The sequence below is a fragment of the Poecile atricapillus genome, chromosome 7 (genome assembly GCF_030490865.1).
Source record: "Poecile atricapillus isolate bPoeAtr1 chromosome 7, bPoeAtr1.hap1, whole genome shotgun sequence".
In the NCBI taxonomy this organism is placed as follows: domain Eukaryota; kingdom Metazoa; phylum Chordata; class Aves; order Passeriformes; family Paridae; genus Poecile; species Poecile atricapillus.
In genome coordinates this window covers 20,984,494-21,003,433 of record NC_081255.1, presented here as the reverse complement: position 1 = coordinate 21,003,433, position 18,940 = coordinate 20,984,494, and the positions used below count along the sequence as shown (strand labels likewise).

Below are 18,940 nucleotides of genomic sequence, written 5' to 3'. Positions count from 1 at the left end.
GCAGCAGAATGTATGAAGAGCAGGGTTTTAGTAAAAAGCAATTCTCTTTAATTTCTAGTAAAAGAACACAAAATAAAAGCCAGTAAGTATTTATAATCATGAAAGGCTAAAGAAATTATCTAAAATCATAACGTAACCTAATTAAAGAAAAATAGGATATTTTCCAAAGTAACAGTGTCATTGTCACATTGAGCCATCAAGAGCTATATTATTTAAAAGAAATTGTAAATGTGTGGTTTTTGGTCTGCTTGATAAAACCACAGAATATCAGAGGTCACATTGCTGCTAAAAAATGTGTTAAAAATGTATCTTAAATTTCATCTGTGCTGTATGGATGATTAAAAAAATTGAAATGTACAGGAAATATAATATTTTCAGTCACTCCAATGGAAAGAGTTAATTCTCTTGAATACTTTAAAAAGTGTTCATTCTTTTTAAAAATTCTTTGCATGAAAGCAATTTCAGGGTACTTTGTCCTCAAGTGCTTGCGTTGGCTGGCATGGCAGTGCTGGAGATAACTCATATTCCATTTTGTTTAATATTTAAAATATATCACTTCACACTTCCCTTTTCACCATGCATGGAAGAGACCTTCACTATTCCACAATACATGGGGAGTTTTTCTTTTTTTTTCTCTTCAGGCATTTCTCTGCAGAAGAGAAAATGTTACGTAGGCTGCTAGGGAGAAGAGTTGTAAACAGTGGTACATACAGGTAGAAGCAGCCTTCCTGCTGAATTATAATTTAGAGTTCTTCTTGCTTGTAACTTCTCCAAATGTAATCATTATAGTTGCCTGACTTAGACTTTCTACAACAGGAATAAAAAGTAACTGAAATAATTTTTATTTTTCTATTATAGTTTGAATGAATAAGAAAGCCAAGTTTTCCCCAACTGTAAGAATTTTGCAGCTCTGATGAATGACGGGTACTTACTCAGCTGTCTTGCATAGTTAAGAATAGTCATCTGAATGTTCATTGCTTATTAAATTGTACAAGAAAATACTCTTAACTGCAGCACTATTGCATTACTATATACCTCGGTAACTTGTATGTCCTTGCAGAATCCATCATCCAGTAAGAGCTCTGAACTTTGTTTCATTGTAGAATTAGGCCCTTTCTGAATAGATCCTGATTTATTTGCCAAATTTATTGCATATGTTTCTCACATCCTTGATGATGTGCAAGGAGTAGGTGTGTAATTCAGTAGTATATTTGTGTGTAGGTGCAGGGAAGAGCAATGCTGTCATACAGGGCTTCTCACATTTCTCACATTTGAGTTCTTGTCTTGAATGTATATGAGAAAAGCCAGTTACAAGGGCAGAAAACCAAGGAGGCTGTTGATTTTTATTTCATGGTTTTAGAGTTTTCAACATTCTAAGTGCTACTGGTAGGTAAAAGTGGTGAACATAAAATATATGTCTTCTGGCACTGCGTTTTTTTTTGGTTTTTTTTTTTGGAGGGCACAGAAGTCCTCCAAAAGCTTACGTAAATTCAGTGGGATTTCTGCCTGCTAGTCATACTTGCCTGGAGAATCTCTTGTCTGCTTAGAAAGCAGTTAAAGACTTCTTTCCTTCTTCTGTTGTCAAAACTAAAATATTTTGTTGTGGCTCATGGCCAAGTATGGGATAGTAGTACACAGCACTTCTCAGGTTTCTATGCAAGACATGAGCCACTTCCTTTTAATAACTAAATGGTTTGTAAATGGTTTGGAAAATTCAGCTTTATGGAATTACTCCTGGAAGTTTGTTTGGTGGTGGTGATTTTTAATGGAACTAGAATGTGGTCTTCTAAATGTCCTGACCATCAGGCTTCTGGAAAGAAAACACTACTCTCTGATCATGGTAATATTAGTAGTGCTTCAGAGAAAAGAAACAAACCTAGGAATAGTGTAAGAAGGGGTTATTTGAAAGAAGAAAAAGAAAAATGCTTAAGTACAGCATGTTTTAAAACATGGTTAAAAGCATGCATTATTATTGAAGTGGTCTTTCACAAAATGCATCATTGTGATGCTATGATAAATTCTAATACTTGAGCATACGATGGAAGAAATGTTTAAAATTTCCTTTCTCCTGCTCTCTCTATATAGTCACAGTTTTTTCACATTTCTTTGCATGCTTATCTGATGTATTTTATCCTAGATTATCTCATTGCTCCCAAGAAAACCCTTTTGGTAGTATTGATAACCTAATATATGACAGATTTTGGTCATCATTATTTCATTTAGTGGTCATATGTATAGACCAAGAGGGAATCTGAATATTGATTTCACTGAATGGCTAGTAACAATGATTTATGAGTCACAGATTCAGTGCAGTGAGCCAAACACAGCAGAGATTACATCTTAGATGCCACCATTGATTTTGATTCATATTTCACTGCACAGTGATTAGGCCATGGTCTCACAGATGTTAATGTTAGAACAATATTCCTCTCTAAGCAAAGATCTTCCCAAACTACACTCAGTGCATGGTGTCCGTATCTATATGCCCACTGCTTCTCACTTTTAAAAATGGTAAATATTTTTCAGTTGCTTATAAAGAGTTGGTATTTCTCTGATAACAAAGGGTTTTGATAGAATTTCTTTAAATAATCAAGTGATTTTGCTGCACACTCAAGCTTGTTCCTGAAACTGGAACAATATAATTTATATTGAATACAGATGACTTAATATGATCATAAATACAATTGATAGAAAATGGATGCTTTAAAATGAATGTTAAACTAGCAGCTTCATGAATCTTTTTGATAATATTCCTTGGCACGTGCCCAGAAAAAAAGTTTTCAGTGCAGTGGTTTCCAGGGAATTGGTGCTACCAAACTGAGGTCTGTGCTTGAATATCAAATGCCGAGGCTGCAGCACAGCCATTCCCCAAGAGGTCCAATGTATTGGGGCTATACAGCCCCCATTAGCCAGGTTATAGCATGGCTAAAAGTGCTGTACATGCATGATAAAAATGTGTTCTTGTCTGCTCTTGCCTGTAACTTGATTTTATTTTGGAAGTTAGTAACGCGTGGGTGTTTTGCTGGCTCTGTGCTGGTCTCTGGAGTTGTCTTACTTCAGTGTCAGCTGTGAAAGACAGAATCATAGAATAGTTTGGGTTGGAAGGGACCTTAAATTATCATCTAGTTCCAACCCCCCTTCCATGGCCAGGGACACCTGCTGCCAGACCAGGTTGCCCAAAGCCCCATCCAGCCTGGTCGTAAACATTTCCATGGATGTGGCATCGGGAACCCTGTTCCAGTGCTTCACCACTCTCACAGTGAAGAGAAACTTCCAAACATCTACTCTAGATTTACCCTCTTTCAGTTTAAAGCCATTCCCCCTTGTCCTATCACAAGGGGGACTTTGTAAAAAGTCCCTTTCCAGCTCTCATGTGTCCCTTTAGCTACTAGAAAGCTACTATAAGGTCTCTCCAGAACCTTCTCTTCTCCAGGCTCTCTCAGCCCCAGCTCTCACCCTGTCTGCATGGGAAAGGTGCTCCAGCCCTTTGATCATCTTTGTGGCCTCCTCTGGAACTCCTCCAAAAGGTCCACATAATTCTTATCTTGGGGGCCCCAGAGCTGGGTTCAGGACTCAGGATCAGAACTCATCTCCCTGCCTAAGCCCAGGGTCTAGCAGCCATAAAGCACATCAGGTGTGTTGAAATCCTTGCAGTCAATTAGAGAAACACCATGTCACCTCACAGGTACCGACATGTCTGACCACAGTCCCAGGACTTAGTTCTGTTTGTTTTGTTTTTCAGTCTACTTCCACTTCAAACAAGTTCTCAGCTGTGAAAAACAGTGGAGGGGAAGGGAAAAAAAAAAAAAAAAAAAAAAAAAAGAAGACATCAGCTAAGTGGCACAACAGCTTTGAGAAATACGGGCCTTTGCGAAGCCTTGTCAAGACTGTCAACCAACAGTTTCCTGTCTTACAAGACTGCTGTGTCTTTGGTAGATGTTAGTCTAGTGATTTTTTTTTTTTCTTTTTCCCAAGGGAAGAAAATGAGATCTTTAATATAAATAGATTATTTTGTGGATTTCTCTTTTCTGAGAAGTTTGAAAAGCCTTTGAATTTTCTTCAGCTGTTACAATTGCTTCTTTAAGTCTGTCATATGGTTCTCAGTGTTTTTGTAAAGATACTCATTATTTTCTTGTTTATTTTTGATGTTCATAAAATCTGTCCTACATAGGTTTGAAAATGAGAGCTATTTGTTTTGCAGTTTAATGAAGAGAATGGCAAACAGCCTCAGACTGTGCCTCTGGTGTCCACAGTGATCAGCATATTTAACATGCTCAGCATGACACTAAGATATTACAGCCGATAACAGTTGTAATTGACTTACAGCATCCCTTTCCCTCCCCCCTTCTTTGGATGGTGGGGATTTATCTTTGAGTCCCCAGGAAGCTGTAGTGACACAGAGGGCAGAAGTGGTGGAAAGGTTTTGCCCGCGCTGCTTGTGTCGAGGTGGTCTCATGTAGCAGCATGGTGTCAATTCAAGTGAGATACGGGGAATTTGCAATGAGGATTGAGTGACACCCCCCTGTCCGCCCCCACTCCCCCTGATTCTGAGCATTTATCAAAGGCAAAAAGAGAAATTCAGACTTGGCAAAAGGAGAGTGCCTGGAGCCAAAAAAAGCCATTCTGATTAGCGCTAGCAAAGGTTTACTTTGCTGGCTTATTGAATGAAAACTCCCTTGAGTGTCCAGGCTTTATCCTGTGTTAACAAGGGGCAAAGCTGGCTTGCTGGGAATGGACTGCTGTGTAACGTGTATGTAAAACATGGGAGTGAGGCCAAGCTGAATTAGAGCGGGAGAAAGGAAAATCTTTGTCTTTTCCTCTTAAATCCTATTTATTTTCTCTGTGAATGGTTGTGGTAGACCACTGAAGTGCTGGGGACTGATGAACTAAATTGTGATGTTGCACTGGTAAAATCACGTCAGTGCCCTGTCTAGTGTCATGTCTTGCATAGGTAGATGGGATATTTTGAATGATACGTTACACTGAAAAGCTGGGAACTCAGGCTGGGATGGGGTCAGTGATTTTGGGGTCTTTGTCAATTTTAGGGTATGCATTTATTGCTCACTGTTTTAGGCATTCATCAGGCATGAGCGTGTAACCTCACTGCGCACTGCAGCTGAATGCATTGAAGTAATTTTTTTGTAGCAAGATTGGATGACCTTGGTCAAGTCTTGTTCTTACTGTATTGTTCCTTTCCCTCATACTGTATTCTTTCCATGTAAGTTGGTAAGAAATGTTTTGGGTTAGAAATCCAATGTTCACGGTGACTATTAATAGGAACTGTTGAATACAGAAGTGTAGATAAGACTCCCTGCTACCTTTTGAGCATTAAATTGTATTTAATGGAAAGGAAATATTTGTTAGCCATTTTAGATGGATCGGAGTTAGCCTTTCCTTTCACCTTGCAATATGCAGCTGGTTCTATCAGAGCAGATCAGACATTGTTTGTTTACCTTAGGTAGTAGAAGGAAGCTAACTAGATCAGCACAGTCTTGATTGTTGTCAGGGGTTTTTATTGTAGGATCTCATAGCTAAAACTCATAACCAGAGTTTCTACAATCTGGTACTGTAGCACCAATGTGGAGTTATTAATGTAAATCAAGTTTTGAATAAGCATATTGAAAACTTAGGAATAACTCATGTTGAATGCATCTGAAGATACGTTCGCTGTTGGAAACTAGAACTGGATCTTGTTGCCGATATGTAGAAAATGGTAGCTCTTGGATCATAAACAGTATTAGTCTCATTTGAGTATTTTACTAATTCGGCTTAGACAGTTTTACTAATCACACTTCACTAATTAAATTCTTGTGTTACAGATTATAGTAAGTTTAACTTTTTGCTTTTTTTTTAAATTGGAAAAGCCTCATGATGGGAAAGCACGTGGGCACATGATTTCTCAGGAGACTAAGTAGTCTATTATATTGTATGAATATATATCTACTCACCCTTGCCTTCTCATCCCCCTCCTTTCCTCTGCAGAATGGCTCATATATATTACAGAATTACTCAGTTTCATAAACTGGGTTATGAAAGGCAGTGGGGGTGCTGCATGTGTGGCAAGGTAGGTCACAGAGGATTTATAAGAAGGACTGCCTGGTCCTGCTAGCTCCTTGGCATGTATGAGCTCTGCAGCTATGCCTGATGTTCCTTACCTCCCTGTGCCTCATCATCTGTAAAGCTAGTATAAATTTTATTTCTGTAATAGGGATGTTAAAGCATCACTGAGGTTGCAAGTGCTCTGCGGTGTTTCTAAAATGATTTGGAAAATTAAGCATTATACTCTAAAATACATCAGCATTAGTCTGATTGACTTTTAGCTGAAGAAAAACATCCTTGCTTAGCTGGAAAGATCTCTGTGTTCTCCTTTGTCTTAATTGCCTGAAAAGCTGGATAGGACAGGAGGGAAAAGGCAGCTTTTGAGCATGCTGTGTCAGTTGTCCGGAAGCTCTTAAAAGACCCTTTTTTGGCTTTTGAAAATAAAACCTTGGGAAGGTTAAACAGAGTAGAGTTGGGACGCGGCAGTCCTTTAGAGGTCTTTCTCTTCAAAGATAAAAGTATTTCAAGGAGCATGCTTGGAGCAGCTTCCTCTTATCTCTGGGGTGCTCTTGAGCAATGTTGCAGGGAGAGGGATGGCCAGCAGTGGCATGTATTCTGCAGCGGTCGTGTTCCGTCTGTAAGAAGTTTCAGAAGCACAGAAGAACAAGGAAGCGAGGCAGGGGCGCTGAGATATTCGGGACTTGGAGCACAGCTTATGAATACAGTATGAAGAGATGTCCAGTACCTTTGCAGTGTTACAGGTTTGAACATTAACATTTCTATTCCTGATCTAGCCTTCTTTAAGAGTGCATATGAGAAGAATCTTAACAGGGTGAACCACTCTACTTCCAGCAGGGGGTTGTTTTTTTTCCCTGTGGGAGATTGCAGTATGGCCCAGAGGTAGGAATTTAAGTTACAACTGAAATTTTCTGGGCAGCTTTTATTGCACTCTGAAATTCAAGCAAGATTTTGCTCTAGGGAGTTTCTCTCTGCCCCACCCACAAGCTGAAGCAGTCAGCGATGCAGAGAAAAGGTTTATTAAGGTCTGAGGGGAAATAACTTATTTGTGCAGGACAGCCCCTCACTGTGGTCTCCTTTTTCTCTTTACAAAGATGTAACTTAATACATCTTTTCCTGCTTCTACTCGTTTGGTTTGGGATTTGTTGTTGTTGTTGCGAGATGCCACCGACGGTCTCTGTATCACTGATAGATGGATGGTCAGGAGGATGTGGCTGACAGCAGTGTCTTTAGTCCGAGTGCTCTCTGGCTCCAGCTCATGTCTGGATGCCTTTCTCAGGTTGAGCTTTTGTTATGCTGATGAATGGTTGGAACTGCACTGTTCTTTTACTTGGAGCCACACAGAGATTCTCAAATACCGAGGCTCCATTAAAATTTGTTTGCTGTGAACATGTTAACTTATTCAAAAGAAAAGAAACAAACCCAAACCCTTTTGCATCAGTTTTCAAACAGTGTTTCATTTTTTCTTGAGTTTTTAGATAAACATGTGTTGCCGATAATCTGGTAGGGGCTGGTTAGTTTATTTTGAATTCTTTTTGCAGCAGCACACTGAGTTAAATTCTATGTCTGTAGGCTACAGCAATCTAAAGAGAACAATATATTGCACAAAACCCTTAAAATTGTCCTCTAAAGTGCTCGCAATTTCTTCTTAATTGAATAGTTTCTGCTGGTTTTGGTATTACAAAGGCATCAATATATTTTCAGAAACTGTAGGTCCTTATAAAAGTGGCTAAGTCAGTTTAGAAGGTCAGGAACTCTTACTCAAAAAAACAAAAAACAAAAAGCAAAGTGTTTGGCATATGTTTTTAACTATTTCCTTGGGAAATGCTGGGACTTACTGCAAGTGATGCTTTGATTATTGGTTTCATTTTTGACATAACTCTTTCCTCTCCCCTCCAATTTAAAAAGGCCCACAAGGAAGTGATGACTTTGAGGATGATGAAGCACAGGGATGTCACTATCCAGCTAAAGTTGAAGAAAGATATCTCAAAACCTGGGGGTGCAGTGATATGTTATAGAAATAAAAACTTGAGTCTCAGGAAGTCCAGATCTTCTGGACAGACTGGGAGTAATGAGAAGGCTGATTTAATTTCACTTTTAGCCATTATTATTCATCATGTATTCTCTTGGATTATTCTGATTGCTTACTGAAATTACGCTGATTAGTCTATAGTGTGTGTGAAATAGTTTTATGATTTTTCCTTTGGGTGCTGCAGGTGAAAAATTAATCCAAACTCTTCCCAAGATTCTAGCTGAGCTATCTCCAGGGCTTTTTTTTGGAGATCATGGTGGCAATATTTTCTTCTTAACTCAGCAGGAGCTCCTTTGCAATTTTAATTTCTGCTAAATGCAGTGCATCCTTTATGGACTTTTAGATTTATTTTCTTGTAGTAACAAAAGAGTCTCAGCCCACTGTAAAGGATCTAGAGCTGGAATGTGACTGTCTCTTCATAACCTCTTCAGGGCTGTCCTGTGTCACCATCTAAATTCAGGTCACACCTTGTACCTCAGGGCTCACGAGCGTGTGCCAGGGAGAGCCACGCGCTGCCTGTCCTGTGCTTGGTTTGCTGTTGCCTGCTTCTTGTTGAAATGTGTGTGGGAAAAAAAGTGCCTGTGACTAAAGAGCACCTGTCTGTAGCTGGAAATTGGAAAAAGGGTTCATTTTTATGTATCAATAAACATAAAATCATATGGCCTCAGATGTCAGTTTTCTTTCTGTGTGAGGAATCACAAGCACACTTGTGTTGCGAGAGGGATGCCTCCAGTTCTCTTAGAGAGGAGCTGAGTAAAGAAACCTGCTTGGCTATTTAATAATCTCCACAGATACACCGCCTTCACTGAGAGCCAGAGAAATTGTTCTATAACGTTTTCTGTTAATTCCCACCTTTTTCTCCTTGTGGGAAAAAAATGAGTGTCAGTCTTGTAGCTGTTTGTGTGCTCAGGGAACAAACTATCATCGATTATGATTAACGTTGACTAATACACACTCTCTACTTCTAAAAATTATCAACATTTCATAGAATTTCTTTATCTGGCATTTTGTGCTCTTCATCCTTTCCACTTCTCCTTGCCAAAAGGGTAAATGTATTTTTAAAGCCCTTAACATGCTCTAGTACTCATAAGAATCATAAGTGGCCCTTGGATCCTGCCACTTAAATTTTTACTCAGTCATTGTTACATGGTTTTAAAGTAACATTAATTTCAGATATCTCAGCAATACATTCATACAGTCCTGTTCTTTCATCCTGGAAAGACCAGGCCAATGTGACACAGGGCTCAGCCCTTTGCATCTATGATTGCTACAGTGTTCAGTGTTCTCCAGAGTTGTTTCATATATCTGTAATATGTAGAGCCAGCTTTCTACTTAAAAATAATCTGTTCTTCTCTGGATGTTAATTTTTCTCTAGCTTCCCAAACTCTAATAGTCGGGGCTGAAGCATGACCTAGCTTCTCACAGTGAGATATGGAAGAGGATGTGTGTAGTTACTCAGCTGGCTGGTGAGAGAATAGAGTCATTAGCAAAAGGGAGCACTCTGCTGTCAAATCTTCTACCACAGCTACTGCACTCTATCACTGTAATTATATTTTTCAAATGCAAATTATAGCTTTAAGAATTCTTCCTTTGGTACATCGTTTACAGGAGCAGTTCAGTCCGTATTTCTCAGTACAAGACAAATCTTGTCTGAGGCTAAGGACAGGAGAAGGTCTCATCCATTGTTTATTCCCTTTTCTCTGCAGATGTTTATTGTGTAGAAATACAGCTAACTGTGCAGTCATATGAAGAAGCTGCCTCACCAAACGGGGGTATTTTGTCAGCAAAGCAGCTGTTACTGCCTCTCTCATCCAAGGAGGGCAATCTTTGTGTAGCATGAGGGGAATGCCAGGACCATGGCAGGGAGCAGACCTGCTCAGCCTTCCTGCTGCGAGGAGTTGCTGTGTTGTTCTCAGCCACTCCATATTTCAAATACCCAAGAAATATGGTAGTGCCCTAGATTTAATTTTACTGTGGTTCTTTGAGGTAGAAAAATGCAGGTTGTGGCAGATTTGTGGAGTCAGAAAAGCTTAGCCGACACATCTACAGGTCCAGTTCCATATATTCGCTGCAGATGTTCTCCTGTTGGTTTGTTATTTTTTCATGTGTCTTAGTGCAAACACATCAGTAACACTCATGCTTTCAACTTTAACATGTATCATTATTTGGCATTGTGCTTAGTGATCATTGACCTTGAGAGATAACATCCCAAAACCCTGCCAAATTCCAAATTCCCAGTTACAGTGCAGATGTACTCTCAGTTTTTACTAAAAATTTCCGTCTTCGTGTGAAGTAAAACTTTGGTATTTCAAATTATTTGTGTTCAGGTACTGATAGATTTTTTTTCTCCTTTTCTTCCAAATCCTCTGCTACTCCAGGTATGAAGATGAATAATGCAGACCACTGGTTTCGATGATGCTGGGCTTTTATAACTGGATTCATTAAGGAATACAAAGAAAATTCTTACAGGGATCAATAATGGTGTCTTCTGGCTGCAGAATGCAAAGTTTTTGGTTTCTGCTCATTATCAGCTTCCTGCAGTGTACTGAAGGTAAGCTTTAGTTTATTTTTTACTTGGGTTTGCAGATGAGTTAAATGGACTGCACAATTAATTTCTGTTAGATAACTTGGAGTTTGAGGATGACAAGCTAAATATATCTGTAGCATATTCTAGGTTTAATTTGTAAGACTGCAATTGTCCCTTTTTAATGAAGAAAAGAAGAAAATAGGTTTTTTTCAGGTTTGATAGTGTCATATATTGAAATTGAAATGCAGTGTTCAGGCAAGTGAAGTATTAATAGCCTTGATTGGTAGGTGCCTTATTTTTGGATTCTTCCTGTTTATCCTTTCTTTTCTATTCTCATTGCACAACCATTTAGAAGAAATGTATGGATATGTTAAATGTGGTATAAAACAACTAAATGAAATACCCGTTTTACTTTTCTAATTTGGCTCACTGAAAACGAAATGGCAAACACTTCATTAAGATTAGTGCTATGCAAGTTAAATTTCAGGAAATAAAACTCAAAGTTCATACAGAAATAGCATCTACTTGAAAATATTTTTGCTTTTTTTAGAAAAAGGAAAAATACTTCACTGCTATCAAATGTGCTTAAAATAGCTGTTAAATTAAAGAGATGAGGAAGGAAAGATTTTTTCAAGAGGTTGCATTATCTATTCTTTATCTGTTTTTTTTTCATAAACTACACTTCATCCAGCTAGTCTGTCTCCACAGCTGTTTTTGTGGCCCTTTTAATAAAGAGAGGAACACGAATGAATGAAAAGGAAAACACCACTTATGAATTCTTAATTGCAAATATTCATCTAGAACTTGAGGCTATTTTGGGGTGCAAGCATTTTGATTGCGTAGATTCCAGGTGAAAAGATCAGTTTAGTTATAAAATAGCATCTCCATGCCATCTCACATTATTCAGTAATTGATGTATAATACACAGACTTCCTTGCTGTGTCTTTGTTATGATATTACCAGTTTTTAAAGCAGATACGCACTTTACTTGGTCAAAATTCCTGGAATTTTAAGGCCAGATTTTCAGAAATACTTCTGGAAAGCTACCTTGCCTCCCTCTCTCTTTGTTTCTGGATTCCTATAAGTAAAAAGGAGCTATTACATAAATAAAAAGTCCCTAAAAATGACAAGACCCAAGATTAAAAATTCATATATTTTATGCAGCCTTCCACACTCCCTGCGTAATTTTCTAAGCTTTCTTTCTAGACTTGCAGGGCTCGGGTTGTGCTGACAGACGAGCTTTGCTGAAATAGGTTGTTCATCTGCATGTGTGAACACACACATCTCTCAGGGAGCGCGTCCTCGGAGCCTTCACGGCGGTTTCTGAACTTGGGGAAGCCTCATTGCACTTAAATAGCTTCCACAGTCGGTTTCCCATCCCTCCCCTCCTTCTTCAGTATTGCCAGGATGTAATAGAAAAGTGGCATTTCCCAGATCTCAGATGCTTCCATCCTTGGTGGGATTCCGGCTCTGGGAGCTGCTGTACTCGCTGCCCTCGGGGTGTCTGTCCAGCCTGGGGACTGGGCTGTAATCCTCCTTGTACAGGAAAGTAAGTACAAGCAGCTGGAAGGGGAAATGCTTTCCAGCCTCTTTCATAGGCAAGAAAGGTAAATGTGGATTAGGAGGTTGGAGTAATAAACTTTATGACCGGCTGGTTTGGTAATAACTGGGGCTAATTATAAATGCACTTACATTGCAAAAGTGGTTGCACTAGGTGAAATCTAAGGTGTAGGAAGTTGAGACATCTATTTGTGGGCTTTTTTCTGAAGTTTTGAAGAACTAAGGATTTTTTTATTATTATTGCAATTGTTTCAAATCTCTCTAATGCATTTTACAAACATTCAGGTACTTGCAGTTTAATGCTGTGTGATGGTTGAAAACATTTGAAAGCAGAAAGGAAAAGCAGACAAGCAGCTTTCTGTGGTTTGGTTATGGCTGCAAACAGCAGGCTGTAAGGCTGTTTTATCTGCTGAGTTTGGAAAGGAAAAAGTCAACTGAGAACTTCTGCAGACTGAATTTTTGCCATTTGCAGAAAGTTAATTTTCATTGTCATCTGTAATATTTCAAGTTCATTTTGTTCTATCCCTGTTTTTCTTGCTTTTAGTAGCCAGTAGCAATCTTTTGATGCTTCAGTTGTGAATTTACTTTTTTAAAGTCTATACAAGAGCTGCTTTTTCAGCTAAAAGAAACAGGGAAGGAAATTGGGAGCAGATAACAGAATCATACCAAATTAATTGTAAATTCTTAAAATAAATGAAATACTGTGGCTCTGTATACTGGAAATGAATATTAATATAGAGTTGGCTTCCAGCCACAGAAGAAAAATGAATACTGCATTATTACACTTTCTCACAAAATTACATTGCCTTCTGCTTCAGTAATAAGAGATGCCAAGTATAACATGCTTTAGTAGCACTTCATGCCTGGAAATACGAACATGAACAAAGGTTAAAATAAGAGCATCTAACTTTTGCTAGAAATAAGAAAATCTTTGATTCTCTTTCTTGGAACGTAGGTTTTTTTTATAGAAATCTGATGTGTACGTGAAGGTTGTTGCAGTTACTGGGGTAGATAAAACCTGGCTAAATTCCCTGCTGTTACATTTTAATGTTTCTGTATAGTTTAATGGAGAGAAAGGGGGGGGGGGGGGCGGGGGAGGGGGCTGGAAATGATCCTGGATGTGGACAAGTGGTTCATTTATTCATATAATGAAACATTTTTCAATCAAGAAAAGGCTTTATTACTCTCACAGCCTTAACTTTAACTCACCAGGGAATTAGCAAGCAGGCACAGTTATACGAAGGCTGTAATTTTCTTTTACTGTTGCCTGTCCAAATAGGAATCATATCTTCAGATAAGAAGGTCTTGTTTTACTTTCTTACTTTCTTTTTTACCTGGCTATGCAGTCCAGATGGGATTGCTTTTGAAACAGTCCATTCCTTCAGGTAAAATGCACCTGGAGCAGACAAGTGCTGACAGCTGGACAGGAAAACCACACTGAGTTATTATACACTGCTGGTACATCTGATCAACAACAATTCAATATTGTTGTGTTTGTTGTTACTGCCATCAACAGCAAGCATTTCAGCACTAAATGAGGAAGAGACAAGAGGCTGGAAAAAGGAATGAAAAGCTCAAGTCATGAGCTAGAGTATTATTAATCTCATTTCTGAAAGTTATTTTTCTGTCCCTTTTTCTAGAACTTGCTATAAAGGCTTGTCTTTCAAACTACTGTTCTACTGCAAAAGTCAGATTGAAGGGACTGCCTTGGGAAGCAGTTTGGCTTGGTCCTGGGCAGGTGGCCATGGCTGTGTGAGGCCTGGCCTGGGGACTCAGGGCAGAGCAAAGCTCCCTCTGCACCGTGCCAGAGCCCATGTCTGTCCCACTCCCTGTCTGTCCCACTCCCTGTCTGTCCCACTCCCTGTCTGTCCCACCCTGTGTCTGTCCCATGTCCGTGTCTGTCCCACTCCCTGTCTGTCCCACTCCCTGTCTGTCCCACCCTGTGTCTGTCCCATGTCCGTGTCTGTCCCATGTCCGTGTCTGTCCCGTGTCTGTGTCTGTCCCGTGTCTGTGTCTGTCCCATGTCTGTGTGTCCCATGTCTGTGTGTCCCATGTCCGTGTCTGTCCCATGTCCGTGTGTCCCATGTCCATGTCTGTCCCATGTCTGTGTGTGTCCCATGTCTGTGTGTGTCCCATGTCTGTGTGTCCCATGTCCGTGTCTGTCCCATGTCCGTGTGTCCCATGTCCGTGTCTGTCCCATGTCTGTGTGTCCCATGTCTGTGTGTCCCATGTCCGTGTCTGTCCCATGTCCGTGTGTCCCATGTCCGTGTGTCCCATGTCCGTGTCTGTCCCATGTCTGTGTGTCCCATGTCTGTGTGTCCCATGTCCGTGTCTGTCCCATGTCTGTGTGTCCCATGTCCGTGTCTGTCCCATGTCTGTGTGTCCCATGTCCGTGTCTGTCCCGTGTCTGTGTGTCCCATGTCCGTGTCTGTCCCACACCATCAGGAAGGGCTTCCTGCTCCCATGTCCCATGCTGCTGAGTCCCGCACCTTTACTCACCTGTTTCCTACAAACTCTAGAAAGTTAATTACTTTTGACACCACTTCTTTTTTTCCCTTCATTTTCCCCCCTTCCTAATTAGGTGAAATAATCTAACAAGTTAAAAATTATCTGAGAAAATACAGAAGGCCAGAGAGTGAGATCACACATGTCTTGTTTCCATAGCAAAGGAGAGTAGAAAGCATATTATATGTATTATTGGTTTCTCTTCAAGCAAGTTAAGACAGATACACTAATATGCATATGAAAAAAAGATGTCAAAGCTAAACATTCTGGTGAAGATTGGTTTTTGGACGGTGCAGGTTTCGGTATTTTAAGCTTTATCTTGCTTACAAAGTCCATCTTCTTGACTAGCTTTTGATGCTGCTTGTTTTTATTCTCTTCTGCTGCTTGAAAAGCACAAGTGCCTTCGAAGCGCTGAAATAATTTTCTTTGCTAACATTCTGTTTTAACCAATGTTTAATACAATTTAAATCCATTTTATTATGAATTATTATCTATGCTTTGTCCAAAGGAAGAAGCATAGTGCTTTCATACCTATTTAATTCTGTTTTCCTAAATGGAATTAATGTTATTTAAAGAAATCCAGCTTGTCTTTGCTTCTGAATGTTTGTTTCAATGAGCATGACACTGAAAAGGATATATTCCTCTAAATTCCAGTTATGCCAGGCAAAGAGCTGAATTGGTAGCAGTTCTAAGTGCATGTTCCATGTTAGTGCATTTACTGAAGAAAATACTAAATACAGATAACGTACTTTGGGACACTACAAAGATATTTGCTATTTTAGTGTATTACTTCAGCTCTTCAGCTTCCTGTCAAGCCACTCAGACGTGGAGTGTCTAAGGCACGTGGCACAGGTCCTGAACAAACTGTAAAACCATGTCACCTTTCCTACATGCTTACTAGCAGTATTAGTAGGACTTATTGCTATTAGTATAATTTAATTTCTAGCCGTGGAATTTATCACAGTGAGGGCTCTGTCAGACACCCAGTTAAGCAGGAACCACCTGGTTTGCAGAGGTTGCAAAGCATCCATAGGCACACCCAGCGTGCTAAGGCCAGACTGGTATTGCCCACCCTTTGGAGGATCACTGTAATAAGCTTAATGCTTTCCTTATTTATATCATTTAGGTTTAGGATTCTTTAGCAAATGGGTTTTTTTCTTAATTGGTTAATGCAGATTTTGCAGAATTTTTCAGAAGAAAGCAACTATTGCTCTGAGTCCTGTTTTTTGTCCTGAAAGATCATGTCATTTTTCAGTGGGATTTTCTGTTGTGTATTTATCTGGGACATCTCTCTTTTCTGAGGGAGGCCCAACATATCTTCTTAAAAGAAAATTGATCTAAACAGCAAGACCTAACCTCTTCTTAAAGAAGAATGTCTGTTAAGCATTTCAATTTCATTTCCAGAAAATATAGACTGACAGACTGCTTGGAAAATCCAAAGATACTTTAACATGCTGGCAGTGAATAACCTTTTATATATTCCTGGAGTAGTGAGGTCTGCAGGATTCTCTGCTGTAACATCACATTCTTGAAACCAAAGCAAAACCACTGCTATTTCAAAATGTGGAAGAACCACGTAGAAGGATGCATGAAGAACCATTTTAAGTACTGTACTTACATTTAAATGAAAATTTGCTAAGAAGCGTTAATGTAGGAGTCTTAAATTTAAGCAAAGAAAAGAGTATAAATGCATAATTACTACGAGATGAGTAATAGTATTACTATTTTGATATGCTGTCTTCTCAGTTACTGAAAAACATTTTCCTTTATGAGGGGAGATTTTGCATATTCTTGGGCTCTGTGTTCAGAAGAAGAAAAAACCCCTGTAATGTGTAAAATGATAGAAGTGCAGTGTGTTGTTCTAAGGGCAGATGCTGTATTTTTAGAGCCCTCTAAGCTGCTATTGGAGTTTACTGTCTTTAGTTGCTGTAACCTTGGTGGGTCTCAGTGGGTGAGGTGAGCTGTGCTGATGACCAGTGCAATGAGAGGGGGTTTATTTAACCTTCAGCTGACCTGCACTGACATCATTGCCTAAGGGGCTTTTCTTTTGTTAAATGTAAATTTGGGAATATTTTAGATTAGTTTATTATGATAAAGGGACCTCTGCAGGAATACAGTAGCAGAATTTGGACATGTCTTTTAAAAAGCAAATAGGCTTTATTAGTATTCTATTCTTAAATATGGGAAAATATATAAGTTATTTTTTTATTGGGTTGTATTTTAAAAATCTTTAATTTTTCTTTTCTGTTTCTTGTCAAGTGGAAGAATGTTGCTTGTCTTAGAAGCAAGGTTTTTTATATAGTTTTAACATTGTTTATATTGCACTTTCAGGTTATAATGTAAAATATAACTGACTGAAGCATCTGATATCAATGAGAGCTTCAGGACTGGCTTTCTTGCTGGATTTAGTGTCCTTATGATCAGATTATAAAAATTGCCATAAAGTATAATGATTTCAGGTATAATATTTGTTGCCAAATTCTGCAAGCACATAATGTGTTTTATGTTTGCAAGTAGATCCACTGATGCTCATGGTCTACCTCTGTGTGTAAATGGCACAGAAAGTAATAGTCTGTGTTAATTGTGTATTGCATGGATGGATGTCTTGATAGCAGGAAGCATATGTAGGATGAAGGTACTACAGAAAAACGACTTGCACCGACAGCTCTAAAATATGTTTCATGTATGTGCCCACTTCCATGTTTGTGCTAGCATTCCAGATTGTGTTACATGAGGAAAAGGAGATAAAACTATTCACTGAGAGAAATTCATGGCTTGTCCATCCATACTCCCATTATAAAGACACTCAATAGTATAGGAGCTCCTGACAATGGCAAAGACACACTTAAAAATTGTCTGACCTTTTGCAGTGGTTAACTGGTGTCATCTTTATTCATCAGTGTTGTTTTTGTAGGAGAATATTTACAGTTGCTCCTTTTCTCCTTTTGTTGTTGGTTTTTTTGTTGTTTTTTTTTTTTTGTTTGTTTGTTTTGTTTATTATGTTTGGGTTGATATTTTAAATGAAACTCAAGAATACTGGATACTTTTCCAATAATTCATTTTTTTTTTCAGGAAAACTAAATTTTTTACATTTTTAACACAGGATGTATTTGGTATGTGTGCCACTGTAGATGAGCCATACCTGAAATTCACAGACATACTATGGTAAATTGAATATGCAGTTCTTTTTGATAGCAGGAGCTGAAAAGATCCTTTTGTGTGAGGTGTCCAAATTGCTGCCATTACAGACAGAGTCTCAAACTACTCCATTGGCTTTCAAAACCCAACTCTGCTGAAGCTCTGTGTGTTTTTATAACCTCTACCTCCTTGCTTTCATTTGAAGTATAAGGAAATGGAGCTGTATGAATGTTAGCTCTGCTTATGGCTCCTTCTTTCAGTCAGGGAGACGATTCACCCATGTCCCAGTGACATGAAGGTAACCCGTGCCAGTGCACATGAGGGAGTTGGCAGTGCTAGAGGAGATTCCCTGGCTGATTCTTCTGAGCGTGGACCAGTCCAGGTGGTTGGGAATGTTTAACTCTTTTTGTTTTCTCAGTCTATCCTGGTGTAATAATCCCTGATGTTTTCTCGGTGTATAAAAGATGTGTGGGGGAGACTAGTTGGGAAGCAAAATGATTTTTTTTTTCATCTGTTGCCTGAGCAACCCATACATGTGAGAAACCCAGGGGGACCACATAACTTTCAGTTGTTGGATACAGCGCTCGGCAAGTTTTATGAGGGATCTTGACGATGGAAGGGAAGCTGGCTTTTGTGTTCTCCCTTGTCAGGGATTTTGATGTCTCTCTCAGGAGTTAGGTAGTTTTGTTCTCTTCCAGCAGAAAGTACAATTAATGCAAGGTGCTGTTGGAGCAATTTTCTTGTTAAATTTGAATTAGGTAATTCATTTAGGAAACCTGAGAGGAAGTTGACACCGAAACCAGATTTGCCTGTGTGCTGCACTTTCATTTGGAAAAGCAATGGGAAATGTTTGCCTTTTATAGGCTTCAGTGCTGTTTCATATCGCTTCTGTTTTAACCATCTTTTTGAATGAGCTTCAGTCAGATTTTCCTGTTTGCCGCTGATCCTGTGCCTCTGACTAGATCTGCCTTCCGTTGTGTTTCTCCCATTGAGCTACCCTGTTTCCTTTCTGTGAATTGCAAAATGTTACTTTGAGAATTAAGTGTCTATTTATTCTGCAACATTGTAGCATTTTACAGTGGAAAGTCTACTGGAAAAGTCTGGGTTTCTGTCTGGGGACT

General features: G+C 39.1%; 1 protein-coding gene across 6 annotated transcripts in view; it reads left to right on the top strand.

The window, feature by feature from the left end:
- The window catches only part of ADGRL2 (adhesion G protein-coupled receptor L2), a 389,045-nt gene that overhangs the window by 252,810 nt on the left and 117,295 nt on the right, over positions 1–18,940 (top strand). For all 6 annotated transcript variants that reach the window (XM_058842492.1, XM_058842493.1, XM_058842491.1 and 3 more), the window contains one exon: positions 10,468–10,640. In XM_058842492.1, the coding sequence (XP_058698475.1) occupies positions 10,568–10,640 (73 nt within the window). In that variant the 5' untranslated portion in view covers positions 10,468–10,567. The remainder of the gene's footprint in view (positions 1–10,467; positions 10,641–18,940) is intronic.